At 43.3% G+C, this 27,395-nt stretch overlaps 1 protein-coding gene across 1 annotated transcript in view; it reads right to left on the reverse strand.

Annotated features, from left to right (window-relative positions):
- Positions 1-330: 330 nt before the first annotated feature.
- The window catches only part of galr1b (galanin receptor 1b), a 31,759-nt gene continuing 4,694 nt past the window's right edge, over positions 331-27,395 (reverse strand). Inside the window, exon 3 of the mRNA XM_078542963.1 lies at positions 331-1,931. Coding sequence (XP_078399089.1) covers positions 1,614-1,931 — 318 coding nt within the window. The 3' untranslated portion in view covers positions 331-1,613. The remainder of the gene's footprint in view (positions 1,932-27,395) is intronic.

Here is a 27,395-nt window from a genome sequence, read left to right on the forward strand (position 1 = left end):
TTCCACTAGTATTGCCAGTAATAAATTCTCCCAATACTTCCAGTGCAAGGAAAACATGTCTTAACATCTGTTGTCTGGTTGTCATTTTATGCCTGTATTCTATTCGCTGGTGAGTGGTTTCAGTCACTGGAGTGTGCAGTAGAACAAAGCATATCAGAAAGAATGTAGATTTTACATCTCTAAAACCAAAATTCAGACTGATTTTTTAATCACTTTTGGGTGTGATTCTTTTTGTGGTCATAAAGGTAACAAATGTCAGTGTTCGTGGACAAATCAGTTTAGGGCATCATAAATTCCCAGGCAAGAACATGGGTTATAAGCCTTCTTCTCTTCCTCAACCTTGGAAGAAATCACCTACCGCACCGGGATTAAATCATTCCTCACATTACTCACCTTTGGGTCCTGCCAGTAAGGGTCAAAATCATTAGAATATCGATGTCCACTTAAAACTGAATTAAGAAGCACAAATCTATTTACTTAGGACCTTTACAGCTGAGAGAGAGAAGCTGTATTCTCAGTAGTGTGGACTGGATTCAAACTCAGGGAACAGGATGCAAAATCATCCTATGAACCATCCTTCTACAAAGGATGGAATCAGTTTTATCGACTGCTGCAAGTGTTATCTTCGACAATTACCTATACCTGTTTTAATTTGGAACAGGCAAGGTGGTGACTGATAACACAATTGTTCTGAAGCGGACAAAATCACAGGATTCAGGAATTTATTCCTACTGAAAAACCTTTGTCACAGCTACAGTCCAGTGGCCTACATTAGAGCAATTGGTCCAGTACTTTTGTTTATCATTTTAACCATCATAATTATTTGTTTAATTTGACTAATAGAATTCTGATTTCATTTATTAGAATTTCAAGCTTCCTTTACCAACTTTCAAATTGGACCAGTGGCTGAAATTATACCAACTCAAAATCTCTTCTAAATCCAAATGGAACTGAATTCAAAAACTAGTTTGAGATTCTAAATAGATTCAAATTAAGCCATATTGGATTGAGTTGTGATGCTGTGTTCTTACACATCTACAAACAACAACCAAAACCTTTCATGTTAACTAATATAAACACTGTAATTGTTATAAAAATGACTGCATTAAGTCATTGTTGTGTCAATACACAACCATTCTAAAAAGATCCAGTTCTGCATCTGATTAGAATTTTCCTTCGTGACATTTGCTTAATCTCATTACACATCTCCTGTACCACAAACAGGATATCTTGAACAGTCCATACCCAGTCAGTACGTGACAGTACAGCAGCACACAAGTCAGTACTTTTATTAACTATTTCCCAGCCTTCAATGGATGTTCATATGCTGCTGAAACCATTTTTAACGTTAGGCTTTTCACATCAAATGGTTGAATGTCAATGCGTGTTTTCAACTTCTGTTTCATGAAGCTGGTATGGGACTTCAAACTTCTGTGTCACCATAGTGACAACGTAATGAAATCTGCAGGCACCATCATCATCAATTCTTTTGAATGTCTGAATTCTATATTCCGTTAATTTTACCATTCGCCCTCACTGGATGTGCAATTGCAGAAGTGCACATGCACAGCCTGCATGCTCAGTCACAATGGGCAGATCAAAATGCATTGCTTTCAAGCATTTGTCGTTGAAGGGGTTGTAGAAAAGTTCTCCATGCGAATCCTGACCACCTTCCCCTCAATGGGTTGTGGAAAAAGGAATTTACATTTGAAGACTTGATGGCAGGCTTTCCGAAAATTTTCTGAGAGGAACGCATATATTATGGGGTTGATGCAGGAATTTCCATATGCCATACAGTGAGAGATGATCCTGAATGCAAATGATGCCTCGGTTAGGGGGAAGTTTCCAAATTCAACCCACATAGTTATGATATGGTGGGGCAGCCAGGACAGAAGAAACACTGCAATGACCAGCATGACTGTCTGGGCAGTCTGTGGAGAAAGCAAAGGGGGAAAATAATATATATTTATAATTACCATCAATAAAGTGCAATTATTAACATCACAATTACATTATTCGATTGCAATAATGCATAAGTCATTATCTCATTTCCATGTAGATAACCTCATTTTGGAATTGTGCACAATATAGTCAGGCAACACATTTCCTTGGCCCTCATTTTTAAATACTTTTACTGAAAGTTTTGAATTTTTCAATGTGTTTTTTTCTTTAGACAACAAAATGCTTCAAAATTGTTCTATGCTCAGAAAGTCAGAATGTTAATGGAGGAAATTAAATATTTTTACCATTGCAATCACCAAGTGCTCTCTGGTCAAGTACAGCAGTTAAGAATAAAGTTCCTTACTCAGTGCGACAAAGTGCTCCTTCATCAATTTCAGAGGAACAATTTCATTGTACTGATATGACTTTTTCAATGGTATCTATGATGTGATGATCCTCTTAGAGACCAATAGTTTTAAAGAAGATTTGAATTCCCTTTGACCAACTTAAAAGAATCGCACAATAAAATTTCAAGTTTTAAGACTTTTACTGTAACAATCAAACTAAAATCAACTTGACTAAACATTACTTCATTGGCAACTGATACTCTAAACTACAGAAAAGGCATCTGTCATTAGTATTTTAACACACACAAATACTCCACGCCACATTTATACTTTACAGCAGGCTCTCTACTGAATTACAGGCTTCACAGGAAACAGTCCAAAGTTACTTCCAGTTTCTAGCTGATTCACATCTCCTTTTTAGCTGGGTCATAACATCCAATGATGGTTGCAGGTCCTTTCCCCTCAGTCTTCTGTGAAATCTCAAACCGACCTTCAGCAACACAACTCACTCTGCTGATTTCTTCCCCTGGCTACATCAGGACGAATCTTCCAGTGTACTTAAATTTCCACAGATTCCATCTCTTCGACCAGAGAAGTCTTCTCAACCACATACTGTCTGGTAGCTAATTTAGAAAAACAGCCTTTGACTATTTGCTAACCGCAGCAGTTGCTGTCCATGTATTTCTCTCTGGGACTCTCTCGCTCCTGCTCTGTGTCCAGGATTATTTAAGTCAGACTTCCTGGGAGTCTGTGTGTCTGCACAAAGCAAGAACAACTGCTTCTCTCTTTGGCAGGGATTTTCCAGCCCTGCCATGGTGGGATCCGCAGCGGGTGTTTCGGCGGCCCAGCCAAATGTCCATTGAATTTCAGCAGGACTGGATGATCCCAGTGGTGGGCGGGGCTGGAAAATCCTCCCTTTTGTGTTCCAGTGTGAAATATGGCACTTTTGTTTCAGTAAGTCTTGACTTAGACACCCTGTCCATATTGTAATTATCACTTGCCTTGTTGCTAGACACAGTCTAATACAATTTCACACCATCCCCTTTTTCCAGGGCATCCTCTTTTACCTTAACTTAGAAGACAAAGTCCAAAACATAACCATCTTATAACCTTCATAACATCTCCCCCAAAATCATGTAAAATTATTACTGTAGAAATATTTTTTCTGCAACGCTATCAAACTATAGCATTGTAAACGTCTTATCAACTAACTTACTACATACAGGAAATGTAATGTTCTCTTCCTTATTGTCACATTTTACCAGTTAACAGTTTCCACCTTGGCAGCATTCTACGATTTAACCCGTAACACTCAATCTCGTGACAAATAGAATTTAAAGTCCTATTTGTATGTATTCTTGGAATTCCAACATTCATGTGAATGAGAGTTCACTTTACTACTGGTGGCTTTACCTTCTGTCACCCTTCATAGCAAATCTTCTTTGTCATTTCAAACAAATTTTACAGCTTTTCTATGTCCTGGGTCAGAAAATTGTATACTTGGTCTGGTCTGCTAACTTTGTAAAGGACAACTTTGTTGATTTCTGACATTCCCTCTGGATTTAGCAACTCCTTTTGTTCTTCTTTAACACTATAAACTGCATTGTCATCAGGGTGTTGATCTTTTCGCACAGTCTTTGAACTACACAGTACTCCTGATCCCTATTCTCCTACATAGCAGCAGATTTTTTAATGTCAAAATCTGCAAAGAAAGTCTCAACCAGCCACATGGCTAAATTGTCCTTCTCCTGTTTAACTGCAGGATTAGTTTTACCTTAAAGTGCGTTCCCATTATTTAAATTTTCACTGTTCTTCTCCAGGAGATGCAGATTTAATACTGCCTTCTTCTGTGGAAGCAGTTTATTCTTCTGCCAAATAAAATCCTCCTTAGCTGTTTTAGGAAATTCATTAAGGTAACATTGATGATCAGACAAAAAAAAATCTTGATAATCATTTTTAGTCAGTTGACTAATTCTTTTAAATTCTTATTGTTTTTCATTTTCCCACTCAGCACAAGCTTTGCCTAATTCTTTTCTTATAAGAGCAACGGGATTGTCATTTTGAGGTTTTAATTTATGTTTAAAAATATGAACCCTTCCTCACAGTCCAATGGTATCAGTATTAGTTACAGTGAAGGTATTCAGTTTTAAAGAAGTGCTTTCCTTTGTTCCATCATCAGCTTTGAGCGTGGCTGCTATCTGTTTTGACACTTCTTGTTTAGGGTCTGCCTGCAGGTTTAATTCAGACAGCTTCAATTCGCCTCTAGCTGCCATCAACTCTTAGTTGTCAGCCTGATATTCCAATGTCCCTTTAACCTCAGCAGTCTGAGCTTTTGACTCTTTGAATACATCTTTAGTTCAAACAGTTATTCCTACAGCAGAATTACAGATAGTCATGGATGTTTGCACATCGCTTGATTTCTCCTGTATATTTTAAAAATTTCAACAGATTCACTGGACTTGGCTGATATCGCTGGAGATGGCAACATCTTATATCTAGCTAGGTCATTTCCTGGTACAAAATTGGCACCGCTAATAGGTAACTTCAATACAATTCCCAAATCTACAGTACCTGAAATGAAACCACAACATTATGCAATGGAACATTTAAACAACCTTAGTCAATGCATTCTTATATAGTGAACCTTCTGGAGAGAGTTTCCCATCAACTACCACCATCAGCAATGTGTTGCCCCCATATCTCTATGAATATTAATTTGTTTGCCTGCTTTACTGGATGAAAATGCAGAGACTTCGCCCTTGAACATAAAAATTTTATAATTCTCTATGCTCTGGTTTTTTTCAATAATAAATACATTCAAAGCTATTGGTTTGTCACCAGCTCCACCTACAAGTACACTATTTCCTGAAAAGATACCATGCACTCCCATAAATGCCATAGTCTTACTTTTTAATTTACAACAATCTGCTTTGATATGTCCCCTCTTATGGAAAAAATAACATGTTAGTCCCCTCCAATTATACTTATCCTCCACATTGTCTTTTTTAGTACTTTGAGGAGTAACAGTCTTTTCATTTCTGCTATCTTCCTCCCATAACCAGTGTTTTGTTCACCATCAGATTTCTTAACTCTCCAGTTTCTGTGTGGGTTTGCAATAGTCTGCAGCTATTCACATGTTTGTGAGACAATTAATTGTCATCAGCTACCCTTATCTTAGAAACTATATGGTCTTCTAGGTGGGACCTTGGTTTTAAATTCATCCACTAGCATTACTCCTTTAAGGTTTTCAAAATCTTGCTCAATCTTATTAGCTCTATACCAACTATTAGATATCATTTCCTTTTCTCTAGCAAATTCCACAAAGTCTATTTCTGTTTCTTCCTTAAATTCCTAAACTTTTGCCTGTATGCTTCCCGAGTTAACTCATAGGCATTGAGAACAGCATTCTTCACTTTATCATCATCACTAGATTGTATATTATATAAAGATGAGTATACTTCTACTGCTTTCCCTACAAGCATGCTTTGCAATAAAACCTTCCAACTTTCCTCTGGTCATTGCAACTTCATGGCAATTTCCTTCAAACAATAAAATATATTTCAACTCCTTTCTCACTGAATCATTGTCAAGTTCTCTTTTCCCTCCCTGTCTGCGTAATCTAAGTTTTTCTTTGTCTAGATCAAACTTTCTTGCTTCCTTTTCTCTCTAGAATTGAAGTTTTCCCCTTTCTAAGTTTTCCTTTTCTCTTTCTCTTTGACACTCTAGGTTTCTCTGTTCTCTTGAGCTTTGGAGTCCTAATTCAAGTTTTTGTATTTCGCTTTCTTTCTTTCTTTTTCCTTTGGAATTCAAGTTGCTTCATTTGCAATTGAATTCCAGCTAACTCAAACTGCATGCTATCGGGATTATTTTCCTCTTCCTCAAGTTGAAAGTGTTGAGCTTCAACGATCTCTGCCTTCTTAGCCCCAACTTTTAAATCTATTTCCAATTCCTCTGCCACTGCCTTCAAATTAACCTTTGTTAATTGTTGCAAGGCATTCGCAGACAGGACTTCTCATTCCAAAAATGCTTCAGCAACAGACTTAGCTATGCTGATAAATCAATACAGTAAAAGTAATTGTGAAATCTTGTTCATTAAAACTCTGGCAAATTCTAGTGTACTCATTTCTAGTCTCTGGGTTTGGAAAAAAAAGTGATTTGAATTCCCAATGACAAACTTAAACACAACAAGATTTCAAGTTTAAAGCCTTTTTTCTATAACAAACAAATTAAAATCAACATTGACTAAACATTGTTTACTCAGGCAACTAATAGTCTAAACTACAGGAAAGATGTTTCTCACTGGTGCTTTAACACAACCGATAACCCCACACTGCATTACATTACAGCAAGCTCTCCGCAGAATTGTAATCTTTACAAGAAACAGTCCAAAGTTACTCCCAGCTTCCAATGGGCTCACTTCTCCCCGTTCACTGAGTTGTAATGTCCAATGATTGAAGGTTCTTTATCTCAGTCTACTGAGAAATCTTGAACTGACCTCCAGCAGCAAAGCTCAATCTGGTGATTCCTTCCCCTGGCCATAAATTCCAAGTGTTCATCTCTTCGACCAGTAAACATCTTCTAAAGAAGGACAGCTGCCTGTCTCTTTGTATTCAGATGTGAGATATGGCACTTAGGTTTCAGTTGGCCTTGACCTGGACCCCCTGTCATTATTGTAATCCTCACCTGCCCTGGTGCTGGGCACAGTCCAATACAACTTCACACCATTCCCCTTTTCCAGGGCATCTCTTTTATCTTAAATTAAAAGAGACAGTCCAAACATAACATCTTATAAAACTTCGCATTCATAACAATGGATGAGTATAGTGATGAATATCTTTTTAGGGACAATTTAAGCACATTCCCATTGGACTGAGACAATCCTTAAAGCCATTTGTTCAAGATGGATCTGAACCCACATTTCAGAAGGAAAACGAAAGCCAGCTAACTCCCTGTACTCCCCGGCCTCTCAAAGTGCTCAACCTTATCTTCTCCAATTAAGGTTTTTCTGGTGATCAGGTGTGTGATACCATAATGAGCTGCTCTCGAAGGGAACATGAGTTGTAGCCCTGATTCTCCAAACTGTACTTCCTGTGAACACTGCATCAGCCCCTGCACAGTTAGTGCAATGCTAATTGCTCATTAAGATATCAAAGCAACATAAACATTGAAAAGCAAGTTATGATGGTGTCTGATAAAACTCTTTTCATGTCTTGCTTCTTAAAGATGTACGACCAAACAACACTTATTGGCTCTTGAAGGATACCTGTATTCATACAATTCAAAGAACCAATAAAAAATTATCGAGGAATCCATTTGGTACGAAAACAGAATGCTGGACTCCCAACAAACTGAAAATTTTTGTTTGAGAGAGGCAGTCCAGTCTTGGCTGGTTTGACTGTCAGAAGATTCTTTCCCTAATCTGCTCAATCAAGCTTCCTTCCAAGTTAACAAAGGCAACCATCACTGTCCTACCGTCCTATGTAAAGAGAGCAGGGTGAATATAGGAGACTAACCCGAGTTAAATATAAAATCTGTATGAACTATCTGTGATGTCTAATATGAACAGCTTTGACACCTCTGCTTATTCTGCTAACATAACAGTGGAAATTCTCATTGGAAATGTTCACATTAAAACCCCTTAGCGTTCGTGTAATACATTGTGCCCTATTTTTAGGAATAAATGCAAACCTCAATATAAATGAATATTATCCTCAGGCAGTTTATGCTGGCGAGTGATCTGAAATTCTCCCTCAGTTAAGTTCTAAAATGGCATTGGGGTCCTCTTGACATCATGGAACTCATTTTAAATAGTTAAATTACCAGTGCACCTGCTTTAGGCAGCCATCTAGTCTGAGGACTCCAGCAAAATAGTGATGGCTGGAATGGAGCAGGAAGCTGTTCTCTGTGCTCTTCAAGGTGCTACTACCCATTTGTGCCAGGCAGGATCCCTCAAAATCCACCCCACCATCCCCCACCCTCCCACCAAAGTTTTCATGCATGACATGTGTCATATCTTTATTGTTCCAGCCACGAGAGAGAGTTATTATAACCACCAACAGGCGGGTGCATTGATGAGCCTTTTAAGATTGCCCAAATGGTCATCATCTGATCGCCTGGACATTGTAAATTCTACTGTCCATAATCTGCCACATTTTGACTATAAGGATATTTATTTTAACTTAAATTATACCTTCAACTTTAGAATGTCAAATTAGTGTTTTGTTAATTAAAGTGCACTGTTTTAATCTCTTGCCTCCTAATTTAACATTAGAATTAGCTCTCTGCATATTCTGTACCATTTCTTAAATCACTCCACACCTATTAGCCAAACAGTTCTTTAACTCCAGAAGCTAGCTATAGTTCCCAATGTTGCCAACATTGCAAGCACCAGACAGTATGCTGTATCATCTACACCACCTTGTTGAAAGCACAAGTTCAGATATTTAAGTAGTGAGTTTGAGGAGGAAGCATTTTGAGTGAAAGTGAGGAGGAGCTTGGGGTAGTCGAGGGGTAGGAGTTGACACTAAGAAATGCTTGTGTCTAATATTGCCTGTAAGCTGCACAGCTGTAAGTTTTAGAAGATGTACCCCATATACTTTCACCAAGGATAAACACTGGGGTCAAACAACATAATAAATATCCACAGGTTACTTTCAGGAAAATAAATTATCGTGCTTCTTAAAAAAAATTGTGCTGAAAGATTTTATCTTCTAGTGCAGAATAAAATGGCAGCAAATCCAAGGATGCTAATCTCATGGTAGTTGAGGTACGGCGGAGGACATTGCCAGTGATATACTAATGTGCTGCTGCATAGTGTACCTGTGTACAGGAATGTTTACTAAGGCAGCACCTTAGGAAAAGGGAAACATCAGCACCTGTGGCACTGCCTAGCCTGTCTTCAAGAGAGAAATGGGGAAGAAGGCAGAAAAACTGATATAAATTGTGACATACACATTTGATAAAAGAATTCAATGTGTACCGACAGATCTGGTGGCTTTTTTTTTCATTCACTAGATGTGGGCTTCATTGGCTGGGCCACCATTAATTGCCCACCCCTAGTTGCCCTTGAGAAGGTGGTGGTGAGCTGCCTTCTTGAACCGCTGCAGTCCATGTGGTGCTGCACCTGCAGTGCTGTTAGAAAGGCAGTTCCAGGATTTTGACCCAGCAACAGTGAAGGAATGACAATATATTTCCAAGTCAGGATGGTGAATGACTTGGAGGGGAACTTCCAGGTGGTGGTGTTCTCATCTATCTGCTGCCCTTGTCCGTCTAGATGGTAGTGGTCGTGGGTTTGGAAGGTGCTGTTGAAGGAGCCTTGGTGAATTCTTGTACCATCTTGTAGATGGTACACATTGCTGCCACTGTGCATCGGTGGTGCAGGGAGTGAATTTTTGTGGATGTGGTGCGAATCAAGCTTCTTGAGTGTTGTGGGAGCTGCACTCATCCGGTCAAGTGGGGGGTATTCCATTACACTCCTGATTTGTGCCTTGTAGAGGGTGGGCAGGCTTTGGGGATTCAGGAGATGAGTTACTCATCACACGATTCCTAGCCTCTGACCTGCTTTTGTGGCCACAGTATGTATATGCCTAGTCCAGTTCAGTTTCTGGTCAATGGTAACCCCTAGGATGTTGATAGTGGGCGATGGTTGGATTCTCTCTTGTCAGAGATGGTCATTGCCTGACACTTGTGTGACGGGAATGTTAGTTGCCAGTTGTCAGCCCAAGCCTGGATATTGTCCACGTCTTGTTGCATTTGGACATGGACTGCTTTAATATCTGAGTCATCGCGAATGGTACTGAACATTGTGCAACCATCAGTGAACATCCCCACTTCTGACCTTATGATGGGAGGAAGGTCATTGATGAAGCAGCTGAAGATGGCCGGGCTGAGGACATTATCCTGAGGAATCCTGCTGTAATGCCCTTGAGCTGAGATGACTGACCTCCAACAACCACCATCATTTTCCTTTGTGCTAGGTATGGCTCCAACCAGCAGAGAGTTTTCCCCCTGATTCCCATTGACTCTAGTTTTGCTAGGGCTCCTTGATGCCACGCTCAGTCAAATGCTGCCTTGATGTCATCAAGGGCAGTCACTCTCACCTCACCTTGGGAGCTCAGCTCTTCTGTCCATGTTTGAACCAAGGCTGTAATGAGGTCAGGAACTGGAGGAACCTAAACTAGGCGTCAGTGAGCAGGTTATTTCTAAGCAAGTGCCACTTGATCGCACTGTTGATGACCCCTTCCATTACTTTGATGATCGAGAGTAGACTGATGAGGCGGTAATTGGCTGGGTAGGATTTGTCCTGCTTTTTTGTACAGGGCATACCTGGGCAATTTTCCACATAGCTGGGTAGATGCCAGTGTTATAGTTGTACTGGAACAGCTTGGCTAGGGATGTGACAAGTTTCTGGAGCACAAGTCTTCAGTACTATTGCCAGGATATTGTCAGGGCCATAGCCTTTGCAGTATCCAGTGCCTTCAGCCATTTCTTGATATCATGTGGGGTGAATCAAATTGCTTGAAGACTGGCAACTGTGATGCTGGGGACCTCTGGAGGAGGCCGAGATGGATCATCCACTCGGCACATCTGGCTGAAGATTGTAGCAGATGCTTCAGCCCAACTTTTGCACTGATGTGCTGGGCACCTCCATCATTGAGGATGGGGATATTTGTGGTGCCTCCTCCTCCAGCGAGCTGTTTAATTGTCCACCATCATTCATGACTGGATGTGGCAGGACTGCAGAGCTTAGGCCTATTCCGTTGGTTGTGGCTTAGCTCTGTCTATCCCTTGCCGCTTACGCTGTTTGGCACACAAGTAGTCCTGTGTTATAGCTTCACCAGGTTGACACCTCATTTTCATGTATGCCTGGTGATGCTCCCTGCATGCCCTCCAGCACTCTTCATTGAACCAGGCTTGATTCCTGTTTTGGTGGCGTTGGTAGAGTGGGAGATATTCTGGGCCATGATTGTGTTCAAGTACAATTCTGCTGATGCTGATGGCCCACAGCACCTCATGGATGCCTAGTCTTGAGTTGCTAGATCTGTTCAATATCCATTCCATTGAGCACGGTAGTAGTGTCACACAAAACGATGGAGGGTATCCTCAATATGAAGGCGGGACATTGTCTCCACAAGGACTGTGCAGTGGTCGCTCCTACCAATACTGTCATGGACAGATGTATCTGTGGCAGGCAGGTTGGTGAGGATGAGGTCAATTATGTTTTTCCCTCTTGTTGGTTCCCTCACCACCTGCCACAAACCCAGTTATGTCCTTTAGGACTCAGCCACTATTTGTGATGGACTTTGAAGTCTCCCACCCAGAGTACATTCTGCACCCTTGACACCCTCAGTGCCTCCTCCGGGTGGTGTTCAACATGGAGGAGCCCTGATTCATCAGCTGAGGGAGGGCAGTACGTGATCAAACATGGGCAAGGTCATGGTGCCTAGGTCAATGCCGGGTTGTCCATCCAGTTTCATTCCTTTTTTTGTGACTTTGATACATCTGAGTGTTTTGCTGGGTCATTTAAGTGTCAACCACATTGCTGTGGTTCTGGAGTCACATGTGAACCAGGTAAGAACAATAGATTTGCTTCCCTAACAGCATTAGTGAACCAGAATGATTTTTACAGCAATCATTTCATGGTCATCATTAGTATTTTAATTGAATTCAAATTCCACCACCTGTGGCAGGATTTGAACCCAGGTCCTCAGAGCATTACCCTGGGTGTGTGGATTACTAGTCCAGGAACAATGCCACTGTGCCATCATTTCTCTTTTGTATAAGCAGGGCCTTCCATACAATGTGTGATACAATATTGATTAAGAGTGCATCTTGGAAAGATTTTCTGCAGTCAGTGATAACACTAAGGCAGATGAAATTTGGGAATATACAAAAATATGGAATCTGATTTTACTCTGTATTAAATTCATATTTTTGCAGATACCAAATGAAAGAGCTGTACGATATGAAAATGGAGAAAAGGTTTCACCACTCAAAAGGCAAATTAAAAAATATCAGAAGTCAGGTTTCTTTTAGTGATGCGGGTGGCGGGGGTCGGGGGGTGGATAAGTACAATCATACTTCACAGTACGGTTCCATGGCAGGAGTTCCCAATACACATGGCTAACACGGCTGATGACATTACTGCCAGCATCCATAATTATGCCTCATTTATGCTGGCTCTTTATGGCGCAACTCGAGGCTTAAACCCATGCTCAGAATTCTACATTCAGCATTGTGCACTCAGCAGTAGACCTCCATCCCTCTCTTCCGCTGTTGCCTTTTAATGCACATCTGCATTACCCATGATAGTTTGGGATTCACTGTATACAGTAGGTGTAGCAAATGTTACAATGGCAAAACTAAAGTAACATGAGAGTCTGACAGGAAGCAGAGAGATGTGATGAAAGGATTTCTAAGATCAATTATTTTTGTTTTGCCATCAAGTACCATTTTGACTCAGTATATTAACTTTTTAATAGCGCCCAGCTTCAATTTTCTACCCTTTCTTTTTATAGGGCCATGAGCATTCTGCAGTCGAAAAGCCCAGGGACAGCAGTAGGATCATGCAACCCGAGCAATTGCACAGAACCCTGAGCTAGACAACAGCTCAAACTGGATCTGTTGATGAGTGACAAGTATTTAGGATCATTGTCTAGTTCAATTCGCAACTCCTAATACGTTGACGCAGGTCATGTCTGCAGGGAACAAGATCTGGACAACATCCAGATATGGGATGTTAGCTGGCAAATAACATTTGCACCGCATAGGTGCCAGGCAAAGACCATTTCCAACAAGAGAGAGTCTAACACCTCTCTGTGACATTTAATAGTAATACTATCACCACATCCTTCACTTTCAACTGCCTAGGGGTTGCCATTGACCAGAAAATCAACTGGACCAACCATATAAATGTTATGGCTACTAGAGTAGATTATAGCCTGGGTATTCTGCGACAAGTTGCTAATCCCCTGATACCCCAAAGTCTCTCCATCACCTACGAGGCACAAGTTAGGAGTGTCATGAAATACTTTCCACCAACATTCCCTCTAATTTTCCTTTGTTGTGCGTGGGTAATTTGTTCAAGTATATGAGTCTATTAGATATTTATGCAACACCATGAACTCACCCAAGCTTAAATCAGCTGACTTGAGTGCAGCCTATGTGGGAATATTTGGGTTGCTGTGCAGCTTAGAGGGAACATTGCTCTCCACTTGGATGAGTACAGTTCCAACAGCATTCAAGCAGCTTACCACGATCCAATAAAAAGCAACCTGCCTCAACAGAAGCCCATTCACCACCTTAAATGTTCACTCTCTCCACCACTGTGACTGCAATGTGTACTATCCACAGAATGTACTCAAGGCTTCTTCAACAGCATGTCCCAGGCTGCTGACCTCCACCGCCTAGAAGGACAAGGGCAGTAGTTGCATGGGAACACTACTACCTGCAAGGTGCCCTCCAAGTCTCACACCATCCTGTGTTGGAAATGTAAAACCTTCATTGTCGTTTGATTAAAATCCTGGCACGTGCCCTCCCCACCCCCCTCTCTCCACTAAACAGCATTGTGGGAGTACCTTTATCACAGTAGTTCTCAAAGTGTGGTCCACAGACCACAGCGGTCCATGAGGGTGCTGAAGGTGGTCCATGGGCTCATCCAAAATGCAGGTCGCAGATGAGACTATACAAGAAAACAGGCCAGAAGCCCCAACCCCACCATTCTTGTGATGTCACACAACTATTATGGACAGGAGGGGGGGTTAATTTAAACAGCACAAATTTCTACTCTCACCACCCATCCATTGAAAGGTGTTTTTGATTTGCTTCTTCCTTTATAAGTGGTGGCGTATTTCCCAACCCCTCGGTTTTGGTATGGTTCAACTCTCTATTAATAGCCCCACAGCAAACTCGAGATAGGACGAACTCAAAGAGTTAGTTTATTTGTATACACTCAAAATGCAGGAAGAGGGTTGCAATTTTGCCTCCTTTGCATTCATACAGTAAAGAAGGATAGAGAAAAGAAAGTTTTATAGCGCAGAGACCATAGGGAAAAGAAATATTGTTTCACAGGGGTTCAAGAGTCCAGAATCAAAGTTCAATGAAGTATTTCTTCAGGGAGGCCAGTGAGCTGAAAACCAATGGTGCATAGCTCACTTCCCCAGTGGTTTTGACATGATGAGATAGGCATCCAGAGATGAATCAGTCTTGTAAGCAATTGTATAGAATTTATAGCAGAAGCAGTGTAGATGGGGCCAGATGTCCAACTTGGGCCAGAGCACCTTGTCTGTGAGGCTGCTACTCAGATGGTAAAAAAGCCGACTGAGACTTTACAGTTCAGCAAGGCAATATTACTGGTTCCACAAGCCAGAGGCCCATGTCACATGATTCCCACTTCTCCAGGCTGTCTTTGACAAAGGACGTGATTCCCTCGTCTGGGTCCCCGAGATTGTTAAAAATCTCGACCACTAAGAATTGAAAGGAAGTTTGCAGGGCCCTTTGCCTTGGCTGACAAGCAGACTCCTGTTAGCCAGCCTGGGTTATGAAATGCTGATGGCCTTTGTACAGCTCTCTTTGAGTTTGGTCTGTGCAGCCCTCAGGGGATCATTAGTGGCTCCTCAGAGATAATGATGTGCAAGTTACCCCGATTTTGCCAGGTAGCTTCTTTTGTTTGGGGTCACAGACAGACATAGATTCAGCCATTTTAGGTCTTTGTCTAGTTTGAAACTCCTTTAAAGATAGCAATGAGCATATCTCTGTATATTTTATAAAAAGAAAGAATACAGCGTGAGGTCTTAGTCCCTCACACAACTTTAACGTGGCCCAAGTTGTGCAGGGATTACATCGCAATTTTATAAGATTTATATTACAGTTACAACATACAACTGTGGGATTGGATTTTTAACTTGTGAGGCTGAAAACAAACAAGAGGAACTGGCTGAACAATGAGCCTGACATGAGAATGATGCTTTCCAGCTTGGAACCAGACATCACCTCATTGGTGTCTCATCAAAAGCAGCTCCATTCTTTCCATTAATTCTGATGAGATGTTTTGCAGCAGCAAGCGAAATCAGGTGGGGTCGGGCTGGTACATGGTCCATGGGGTCATTTGTTCCACCTAAGTGGTCCGCAGATGAATGGGTTTGAGAACTACTGCTTTAACACACGGGTTTTCAAGGCCCTTAGGGATGAATAATAAATGCTGGCCTTGCCAATGATGCCCATATCTAAGGATGATTTTTTTAAATATGTAGGGGCCCCAAATTAAAGCTTTGCATGAGAGTCCCACAAGGTAATACCACCCCTTGTATTATTGTGATTTATTGTAAAGGTAGGTTAATGGCGGTGTTTGGATTAGTTCCTCTGTTTGGATGTCTGTGTGGGGGATTTAATTGAATTGGAGGAAGCTGGTATAAAGCTTTTGAGTTATCAAAAGGGAAGCTGGTTTGAAATGCTAAATACGTAAACATGGTTGGAGTTTTAGAAGATGAGATGTGAGGAACATTTGCATTTTTAGATAAATTAGGTTAGTTTGACTTTCAAAGAGATGGGAAGATGTTACACCTAGCCATAAGAAGCTAAGCCCAAGTGTGTTTATTTTTCCCAAAGGTTACTGATAATATTAGTACTTTGAAAGATTTACATTATGAGGAAAGTAAAGTTGCAAAGACATTGGAACAATGGAATTTACATTAAAAAGGGAGAAACATGTATAAAGGAGATGAGGTTGTGTGTAAGGGAGAAGGAATTCTAAGATCTAGCAAGTGCAAAAAGTTTCTAGCCCCTGTGCATCAAGCTATCTACAGGAACCAAAGCTAAGAAAATTCACTTTGAATATCACTGTCCAGGGTATCGTGTTGCTCTGCCTGGGTCTATTGTAATTTATTTGTTTTTACAGTTGCCTTAACGGAGGTGTAACTGGGAGTCAGATTAATTAGAGGAGTTAGGAGTTATTATAGTAGCAATTTGTTGACCTGTGTTCTTAAAATCTTTTATTCTATTAATAAATCTTTAATTTAGTTTTGTAAAAAACCCCAAAGACTCAGTAGATTTATTACTACTGAATTCAAGGCATGCATCTCGGAATACAATACAAATTGCAGAACAGTTGTGGCATCTGTTTCTTGCTGCCCTCTGGGATTTGGGCAGCTCGGCATTTACTATCTACTGTGCCATAACACCCTGGAGAGGACAGGTGCATGACCAGCCCCCTGGTCTCTGCCAATACCTCTGCACTGCTTAATTGGAGTTGGAGGATGAATCTTTTTCACACTGGCCTTCGACTCAATGCAGGTTTCCTCTGGAACACTGAATCTTGATTTCCACACTTGTCATACTAGATAACTGTTTAGCAGAGACCAGGCAATGAGAGAAAAATCAGAGGACTGTGCATCATCTGCAGCAGAGTGCATCCATCTTGCCTTTCACCTTGGGGCCACTGGATCAGTTTCAGCAAGAGATATAGGCATAGGCCTATAGGCAGCCTTCCTCGCTGCTGCAAGGCAGCTGAAATAGAATAATCACTGGAATAGCTGAAGCAGCCGCATTTCTACACTTCCTTGCATTCTTTACTCTTCCAACACTTTCATTCTTTTAATATAATGCTCAATTTCTTTTCTATGGTTGACATTTTTAAACAGACCTACTGTACTCTGATTATGATTATAAAACCTAACAGGTTCTGATTAGTTCTTTTAGTGTTGTAAGATCTTGAAAGGTTGGTTAACAAGATTTTATGCATCAGGCTTGAGGAACAGAATAATATATTTCACAGAATAAGGTCAACTTACTCAATAAAATAGCAGCCTCTGTGTCATGCTAACCTCCTGGTGTGTCAATGAACGACCTTATAGGAGGCTTGATCCTTGGTTAAAATCAACAGTGGTAGTATCAAAAGAGGCTGAACCCAACTGTTTGTAACCTTGGTGTCACATAGGACACCGAGATGAGCTTCCAACTATATATCTGCACCTTCAAAAATGTCACCTATTTCCACCTCTGACAGGTGAAGAGATTTAGGGGGTGAATAGTGGAGCAGTTAAAATTAGGAATGCTCAAGAGGCCAGAGTTAGATGAGATGAGCACAAATATTTCAGAGTGTTGGGGGGCTGGAAGAGAATACAGAGATAGAGAGGAGCCTACCTCTGTAACATTGCCCGACTTCCCCCACTTCAGCTCATCCACTGCTGAAACCATTACCCATGCATTTGTTACCCTCTAGGTTTGACTATTTCCTCTTGGTCAGCCTGGCACATTCTACCCTCTGTATAACTTGTGGTCATCCAAAATATTATTCACCACAAAGTTTAGGCAGGCATCAGATCATACTACTGAAATGATAGATATCAAATCCTGTGTGTGCCTGACTTCAGAGATTTCAGTGTGGTAAGTCAGTTCGCCAGAAGGAAAAACCAATTCAGGTGCTCCATTTTAAGTTATACAAGACTAGTTTGGACCAGTATTCTTATTTTCCAGTTTTTACTGTTTTTCCCTTCATGGCCACTTCCTCAAAATAGAATCTCTCCGATCAGAGAATGCAACATGGGTACACCTGTTAAATATTTACTGAGCATGACAAAACAGAGCAGCTTGTGACTTATTCCTACACCAGTTTCAGATCATCAAAACTCACCTTCTTTGGTTGTTTTGAGGATTCCCCCTTTTGCTCATTTATTTTCTTCCCACATTCCATCCCTTAACACCATTTATTGTTGAACAGCTGAAAAGTTGGGCAGAACACCAGCTAATAATGCACGATTAATGCTCAGGGGTAACATTCCTTTCTGATGGTTGAAAACAATTACATTGTGCAGCATCCACAGTAGCTCACTGCCAGCTTTAAAACTTTGACCTATAGTCTGAATTCTCAATCTAACTAGTCACTTAGTCAAAATATTGACCCTTAAGAGAATGTCACTAAAAGCTCCAACTGTAACTGTTATCTAACTACAGGAATGAAAAACAAAAAAATACTGGAAAAACACAAGAGGTTTTTAAAAATCCTTTCATGGGATATGGGCGCCACTATCAAGGCCAGCATTTGTTGTCCATCCCTAATTGCCCTTGAACTAAATAGCTTAGCCGGCCATTTTGAAGGGCAGTTAAACATCAGTCACATTGCTGTGGGTCTGGAGTTATATGTCGGCCAGGCCAGGTAGGGACGGCAGATTTCCTTCCCTAAAGGACATTATTGAACCAGATGGGTTTTAACGACACTTCAAAAAGTGTTTCATCGGTTGTAAAATGTTTTGGGATGTCCGGTGATCGTGAAAGGCACGATAAAATTAAGGCCAGGACTTTTCCCTCGTCGGGCGGGCTCGGCGAGAGCGGGTGGGAGTGATCGGGAAGCTGACCGCCGCCCGCGATCGGGGCTGGACTGCGATTTCATGCTGGCGGGTTAATTAAGGTCCATCCAGTGTGCAATGTGTGCTTCAGCGCTCAGCGCTGCCTGTGTTGTGGGGGGGAGGGCGAGAGCGCAAGCTCACGCATGCGTGCGGGTGTGCGCTGGAAAAGCTCCCTGGGGCACAGAGTTGCTTTAGGGAGATGAAAAATTTTGAAAATTAGAAATAAAGGTTTTTAAAATGTTAAAAAACATGTCCCCTCATGTGACTTTGTCACGTGAACTGGCTCATGTTAGAAATTAGGATGAAATTTATTTATTTATTTTAATGACAGATCGAAACCTCATCCCGCCCGTGGATGAGGTTTCGCAAAAAATGCAAAGGCCGCCTGGCCTAGGCCTTTTAATTGTCGGTGGGCTCGCTGCCAACTCCCGCATGCGCCCGCCAACCGAAATATTGTGCAAGTGCGTGATAATGTCAGGACGCTTGCCTGACGTCATCGCATGTCATTTTATGCTCGAGTGGGTCGGGCGTGCGCCCGTCTGCTCAGTGAAAATTCCTGCCCCCAGCCTTTCTTTCAGTTCCAATCTTACCACCCCTACCTGTTCCACATCCAATCAGCGAGCTGCCTCTGGGGACATGACTGTCACCTATAGCTCAGCTGTAATATCCTAATCAGGCCAGCAGACCAAATCACCTTGGTCCTGTCACCAGTCTCATTCGGCCAGTGGGTTCCACCCAATTCAGGCACAAACCAACTTCCAGGCCCTAGAAGCTGTATCTAAGCCAGCTGCTAGCTGCTTCAGCACAACAATTTGTCTTGCTATGCTTCTAATGGACTGTGTCCAGTTCCCAGAAATCATTTTTGAGCACAAATATGTGGAATGAACAGAGCATGTTGTAATTTATGTGCATGGCACCCCATACTGTACTGGTGTTAAAGAGTGATTATTTTATTCTCATTAATAAAGATTCTGCTGCTTTGGCTGGTTAGTTTGACGATTAAAAATTAGATTGGGAAGTGGCATTTTAAGGAGTACAAACCTCCAGTGTCTGCATTCTTGTGTTATCAGATCTGTTTTCATTCCAATTTCTGCCATGGGAAATAAACACTGTTACAACCCACAGTTGTATATATGTTTCAGGTTCAATTAAACTTCTAAAGCCTTGTGGTTATTGACTGATGGAAGCATGATGGCAAATAAATGTTCCAGTAAACATTACCTGTGGCAAAAACATTGACAGCAGCCCACTATAAACACATGGCTGCACAAAACCTTTGGAACAGCATTTAACCATACAGAATTCCACTAACATACCAATATGGTAATTAATTGACTTCTGAATTACTTCCTCCAGTACTTTCATCAATTTAACTTGATTGTTTTTTGGTTCATCACTTGGTTGAAGTAGAATTTTAATAATATAAATATCACTCTTGCACATACTTGGAAAACTTAGGAGAACGAAGCAGAAGTGCGAATGGATGACAGATATAATGGACTGGGTGCTGTTGACTTATGTGGAATGTGTAAGGGCAACACAGGATAGACAGAGGCGGAGATCCATGGCAGCCAACCTTCTGGGAAGAAGATGACGCCAACAAAGGAACGAACAAACATACTTCAGTTAGGCAGAGTAATGCATATTTTGCTACACGGTTGAAAAATACAGATTTTGTTCCTACACCTATTTTAAGACAGATTTCATTTTCTACAGAATATGTGGTGGTTGCTTGGATCTTGTGCTGTGGCTCAGTTTTGCTCATCTGCACTAGGCACCATCTTAAAGGAAACAAATGTATTAGAAAGATAGATGAATTCAAGGAAGTTATGGGGAACATTTATAAAACACTGCTTCAGCCTCAACTGGAGTATTGTGTCTAATTCTGGAAACCACATGTTAGGAAGGATGTGAAGGCATTAGAAAGCATGAAGAAAAGATCTAAAAGAATGGTTCCAGAATGAGGGACTTTAAGTCATATGGATAGATTGGAGAAAGCGGGGTAGGGTGGGGTTTCTCCTTAGAGAAGAGAAGACTGAGAGGAGATTTGATAGAGATTTTCAAAGTCATGAGGGGTGGAGGTATAAAGAGAAACTGGTCCTTTTCCTGGAAGGGTAAAGAACCAGAGGTCGACAATTTAAGTTGAATGGCCGAAGTACCAACGGCAACGTGAGGAAAGTAGATTTTATACAGTTAGGATCTGAAATGTTCTGCCAGAGAGCATGCAGGAGGTAGATATAATTGTGACTTCCAAAAGGGAAGTGGATAATTATCTGAAGACAAAAATATTGCAGGGCTGTGGGCAGTACCGGCAGGTGGGATCTTCAGGAATCCCGGCTGTGGCTGGCCTGGAGTTGGGCCTGCCGCTGGCTGATGCCAAAGCAACCAGGTTAAAAGGCCCACCTCCATTCCCAGAAACATTGGCCCAGTTCCCAATGGAATCAGTGGCTCACACACATATAGTTAAAACCTATAGATCAGTGTAACGCCCCCTCACCCCCACCCCTCCTCAACCCCTTCACACCCCTCACTTGCTAAAATCCCTTCCCTCCCCACTCCACCAACATTTGGAAGCAATTGAAGAGCTCAAAAACCTGTTACAATAAATTAATAAAATAATGCACTTGGAAAACCATTATCCTCTGCAGGAGCTCATAACTCTGTCAAACCATCAAACCCTTATTCCCCAGGACAACTGAACAAACAGACTCTGGACTACAATCGATGGTTCAAACCTCCATTCTGCAGGCATGAATCAGGAGGGCTTCCAAATCATGGCCGCCTCCAAGAAAATTCCGGAATTTCTAAAATTTTCACTTATGGCACCGTCAGCTTCTAAATAGGAACGTGTCAGGTTCACAGTCCACCTTCTTTCCCATGCTAGTGAATATGGCTGGTGCTAAAAACAGCCAGGTTTGATCGCTCAGCACCATTTTGTTTCAGACCCCGCTTCCATGTAGTCCCATTTTTGACTGCAAAATCTGGCCCCACGCATTCTCTGAAACAGTAAGGGAATTGAACTGAGGAGACCCTGTAGGGGAGGCCCTGTTCGGCACAGAGCAGTGAAAGTTGATAAAGAAAGCCTACTCAGGTTGAATGGACAGAGATGTTCAGGGTAACAAGTGCCAGTTCCAAATCCCCATTCACTGTAACTTAATATAAGAAATAAAGGTTTAAGGACCTTACCAGGTCAGGCAGGTCAAGCGGAGTCAGCCATGCCTTACGAGAATGTTAAGCACTGTCCTAAGCATATCTGCCACCCTTACTACCTCACTCTTACTCTGTTAAATTGCTAAAGGGTTCATCATCAGTGCCCAAGAGTTTTAATCAATCGGGAGTAATTTTCCTTTGGTTGAACAGGCTGGAGACCCACTGGAGGTCCTGCTATAAAAAATGCATTGCAGAATGGGATGTGTTTTGTGCAGGTACGAAGAATGGTCCCTGATGATAATTAATGAGAGGAGTTCTCTATCTGCATCCGTAGAAGCCTGATCATTGGCAGGAAATGAACAAAGGGAAATGGTGAAGCATTTGTCAGCAGTGAGCAAAACAAGATAAAAAGTGACCAAAGTTGTTGGAGAAAGAAGCTTTGCCTGGATTATTTTATAGTACCTACTGCGCTCTTTAAATCCACTTCTGCCTTTTCTGTAGCACTTTGCAATGCTGTACATGTGTCTTATTTCAGCAAGTTTAGTGATTAGAGTAAATGAGATGGTAATGACGAAGAATGGCATGTATCACATCAACAAGTCATATATGCTTGCTCATTTTAAAGTGGGCATTTCCAGAAAGAGCAGCAGAATATTGGACTGTATTCATCAGAAAAATTAAGCTTTAGGAGTGAAGTAAAACTTCCTAGCATCAGTTCTAAATTTGCACACACAAAGCACATATTCTGTGACACAAGAAATTTTTGATGAGATTCATTACTCCAGTTAGTGTAATACCAGCAAAGTTATAATTCGGACTAAGTTTGAAGAAATATAATCACCCTTTCAGGTTCAGTACCCAGAATGGTTTAATTTCAAAACTTGGTTTCAGAGCTATAATATTCCACTGGGAAGGATTGCACTGCAGCCCAAATGAAATGTCATTTTATTAGGGCTCCCTTGATTGGACAGAATCAGAGAATGACACAGCACAGAAGTATGCCATTCAGTCCATTCTGACTGTGCCAGCTCTATGAAAGAGCTATCCAATTAGTGCCATCCTCCAGCTCCTTCTCCATAACCTTATTAAAAAGGCATGAAACGTGTAAACATTGATGCTCAGAGAAACTTGGGTGTACTTGTTCAGGGAACACAAAGTTAGCATGCAGGGACAGCAAGCAGTTAGGAAGGCAAATGGCATGTTGCCTTTATTGCAAGGGGTTTGGAGTACAGGAATAAATAAGTCTTGTTACAACTGTACTGAGATTTGGTGAAACCACACCTTGAGTACTTTGCACAGTTTTGGTCTCCATATTTAAGGAAGGATATGCTTGCATTGTAAGTGGTACAGCGAAGGCTCATTGGTTGGTTTCTAGGATGAAAGGGTTGCCATGTGAGTAAATTGGGCCTGTACTCTCTGGAGTTTAGAAGAATGAGAGGTAATCTCATTGAAACCTACAAAATTCTGAAGGGGATAACAGGATAAACATAGAAATTGGTTCTTCCTGGCTGGGGAATCGAGAACATGGGGACACAGGCTCAGGATAAGGGTACGGTCATTTAGGACTGAGGTGAGGAGAAATTTCTTCACTCAAAGTATTATGAATCTTTGGAATTCTCTGTTTCAGAGTGTTGAGGATGCACCATAATTGAATATATTTAAGGCTGAGATAGGCATGCTTTTGGGGCAGGATTTTGAGGTTGTCAGGCCGGGAAATGGTCCGCCACCCACAATCAGCCCCTGACTGCAATTTCACACTGGTGGGCCAATGAAGGCCTGCCCACCGTGAACTGGTTGGTAAGGGCTGAATGGGGGTGGGGGCTTGTTGGCTGCCGGGTCCAATGGCGACCTGGCGGCCAGTTTAAAAGAAGTCCAGGCAACTCCTGGAAGGCTGCCACAGAAGAATGTCTCCTCTGCGTTCTCAAACCGAAGTTATGGAGTCGAGTGCGGCTGGACATAGCAGGCGGGAGGGCAGGTCGGGTGGGCACTCTGCCCCCCCTGCTTTTCTGATGAGTGTCTCATGGTCCTGCTGGAGGAGGTGGCTGTCAGGAGGTGCAACCTTGTTCTCAGAGATGGGAGGATAAGGCCACCACCCCTCACAAAGAGGGCATGGGAGGAGGTGGCAGCCCAGGTGAGCAGCCATGATGTGGTGTGGCGCACTTGCGTGCAGTGCCGGAAGCGCTTCAATGACCTGCTGTGCTCAGGAAGAGTGAGTACCATGTTGGCAGGGTCAGTGTGCAGAAGTGGTAAGGTGCGGCCGTCGCCCCGTGGACCTCAGGGGTGCTAGAAGTCTGAGTGCCAAATGTCAATGACACCAGAGCTGGCCAAGGGGGTGAGCCCTGGCCGTTTGGACTGAGTGCCTTGAGGCTCAAGGCCACGATTCGGACTGCGAGGTGTTCCTCAGCTGGGGTTGGCCAAGCTGCAATGGCGCTGCAGGTAAAGAGTGAACTAATCAATGTTTCTCTGTTGTTTCAGGAGAAGACGAGCTATAATCAAGCCGAGAGGGCACATACAGGTGGAGGGCAGCCCAACTGCTGCTGCTCAGCAGGGTTAAGCAAGATGCCCTGGAGCTTAAGAGCCGGCACACTCGCTGTGCAACTGAGCATGGAGAGGCGGGTGTGCCAGACAAAGGTGAGAGTGCAGTGCACAGAGGTGAGAGTTTGCGCAACTAACTAGTTTAGTCTCTTCACTGATGTGAGCCTCGAACCTGAAGTCCCCATTGATCATTGGAAGATGATGACACCATGATGCAGATCTCCATTGTCTCACCAGGGTGCCTGGCAGCACAGTGACAGTGTGATGACTTTAACTAATGACATGTCCTTGTTCTCCCTTTAAGATTCGCCAGTACACACTCAACCGCAGGACCCCGAAGGGCCACCCCTGACGCCAGAGGACCACCAAGCTTCTGTTGCTTGTGTGTCACACCCACTCTCTGAAGCAGGCACCAGTGCAGATACCAGCACCTCAGTGGGCATTAGTTTGGCGGCCAGTATCTTGGTGCACATTGGTGAGGGCACTTCACACTCGCTTGAGATACAGGCGGAGGCAGAGTGTGCCCAGGGCCCTGGCAGTCAGAGGACTGCTGGAGACCAGGATGATGCTCAGTTGAAGGCTGATGATGAGCCTCTAGAGTCATCCAGTAGGCGGCAGATGTTGGATGCCCAGCGAGATGTGCGGGAGGATCTGGCAGAGAGCCATGAGGGTTTGTGTGCCATGGTCTCTGTTATGGAGGAGGCAGTGCGCTCGGTGATGAGGTTTAACGCCGTGCTCATGATCCGCATGGATCCATGGAGTCAATGCGGATCATGAGCATGGCGTTGAACCTCATCACCGAATGCACTGCCTCCTCCATTGAGAGAGTGGCGATTCTCATGGAGAGGCAGTTCCAGGGACTGAATCAGGGGTTCCTGGGGTTGGCTCGGACCTGCAAGCCCTCACACAGGCACTGACCTTAGGTGGGCAGTGTCAATGTGGGAGATGGATGTGGCACCCAGTATCCCAGCTGATGGTGCCTGTCCATCAATGGGGAGCAGGGAGGTCCACAGCTACCTCACATTGGCGCATGAGCTGCCTGTCGTCTCTGCGGGCTCCTCTCAGGGCGCTCTGGTAGATGGTAGCAGCTCCTCCGTCCTTCTGCCAGGGACCGTGGCATCTGATGAGGCTGCGGGGACTGGGGAAGATGCCAGCCGTGGCACTGGCCGGTCCCTCCCAGGCGGGGCCAGCACAGTCTCCACTGGCCAGAGGACGACCGCCAAGGTCATCAAGTTCAACAAGACAGCAGAGTCAGCAGGCTGTCTCCAATTCCGGTGCCTGCGAGGGGGTGGGGGAAGGGGAACCAAGACATAACGCTTGCAAGCATAAGTTAAAGGCACCATGGGCACAAGAGGGACAGGTCACAGGTGATTTTATGTTAATTTATATTTACTTTATCTATATTGGTCTGGGAATGAAGATCGGAGAAGTTTATGTAAATAGTTTGGAAATGTCAAAATGAGGTCAATTTTGTTTTTGTCATCATGTCCTGTGTATGTTTCACGTTTTTAGTTTATTGGTGTAGGGTACGCCAGTGTGTAATGCTGGACGTAAGTGACTCTGAACTTTATTGCACAGGCACTGAGTGTTCTTTGTGTTCAAATGAAAGGGTCCTTTCAGACATCCGGGATGGAGGAGGCAGCCCTGACATACGGTTGAAGCTGATCTTTGATAGCCTAGCTGAAGGAGTACTCTATCACAGCGTCCCCGCTGTCCCTGCCCCCCTGAAGGTTACCTAGGTCTGCCTCCACGCCCTCAACATTCTCCTCACTGTGCTCCTCTTCTGACTCATTACTGGACTCATTATCTGTGGCCTGTGCAGCTGTGTCAACATCCTTTTCCTCCAGTGGGCTGCCCCTTGCCAGTGCCATATTGTGGAGAGCGCAGCATACAACCAATATCAGTGACACTCGCTCTGGTGTTTATTGTAGTGCACCCCCTGAATGGTCCAGGCATCGGAAGCACATCTTGAGAAAACCTATGTTCTTCTCTACCACCACCCTTGTGGAGGTGAAACTCGTATTGTAACGCTCCTCTGTCTCTGTTCTTGGGTGGTGGAGAGGCGTCATGAGCCACCTCTCAATGGATAACCCTTGACACCCATCAACCATCCTACCAGTCAGGCTGGAGCACGGAAGAGCCTCGGCATCAGGGAGTGTCTAAGGATGTAAGCGTCACGGGAGCTGCTAGGGTACCTTGCACAGACTTGTATCTTGTGATCACACACATCTGCACGTTCATGGAGTGGAATCCCTTCCTGTTGACAAAGGCACCTGGCTGGCTCGCTGGCACCTTAATGGCTACATGCGTACAGTCGATTGCATCCTGCATGCGTGGGCGATCCCAGCAATCGCTGCAAAGCCACTGGCTCGCTCAGCCTGGCTGGCCTTGTCCATACAGTAAAGAATAAAGGTCAGTACCCTCCTAAACAGAGCTTCTATCACCAGCTTGACGCAACTGTGGACAGCTGATTGGGACACTCCACATAGATCCCCCACTGACTCCTGGAAAGAGCCGGATGCATAGAAGTTGAGGGCCACTGTGACCTTCAGAGCCACTGGCATGGGGTGTCCACCCACACAGTCAGAGCTGATCTCAGGCCCAATCATCTGACAAATGGAGGCCATGGTCTCCCTTGAGATGTGAAGTCTCCTTCAGTATTGCACCTCTGAAATATTGAGGTAGCTGCATCACTGCCTGTAAACCCTGGCAGCAGGATAGTGGCATCTTCTGCGGCCTCTTCCACCTTGGACTTCCTGATCACCCTGCGCCCCTTGTGGCTGCGCCTCTCCACCCACAGGCCCCTCCCCTGGAAGCTGCATTGGGACACCTGGCCTCCTCTCCCTTCTGCCCCTCTCTTCCTCCTCAGAGGAGGTGCCACCAGCGGAGACCACAATCCCCATTACCAGGGAAAGCGAAGGCTGTCTGATACCTGGAAGGGTCCACAAGATCTGAATACTCCGGGTGCCTTGGACACACCAATGAGACCTGAAATGAAGCCTGGAAATGCAAAGAATGAAGCCCCGAACAGAGATGAAGCTGCCAAATACCAATAAGCAACCAGCAGCAAACTATCTACCAA

The sequence above is a fragment of the Cetorhinus maximus genome, chromosome 6, assembly GCF_964194155.1.
Source record: "Cetorhinus maximus chromosome 6, sCetMax3.hap1.1, whole genome shotgun sequence".
In the NCBI taxonomy this organism is placed as follows: Eukaryota; Metazoa; Chordata; class Chondrichthyes; order Lamniformes; family Cetorhinidae; genus Cetorhinus; species Cetorhinus maximus.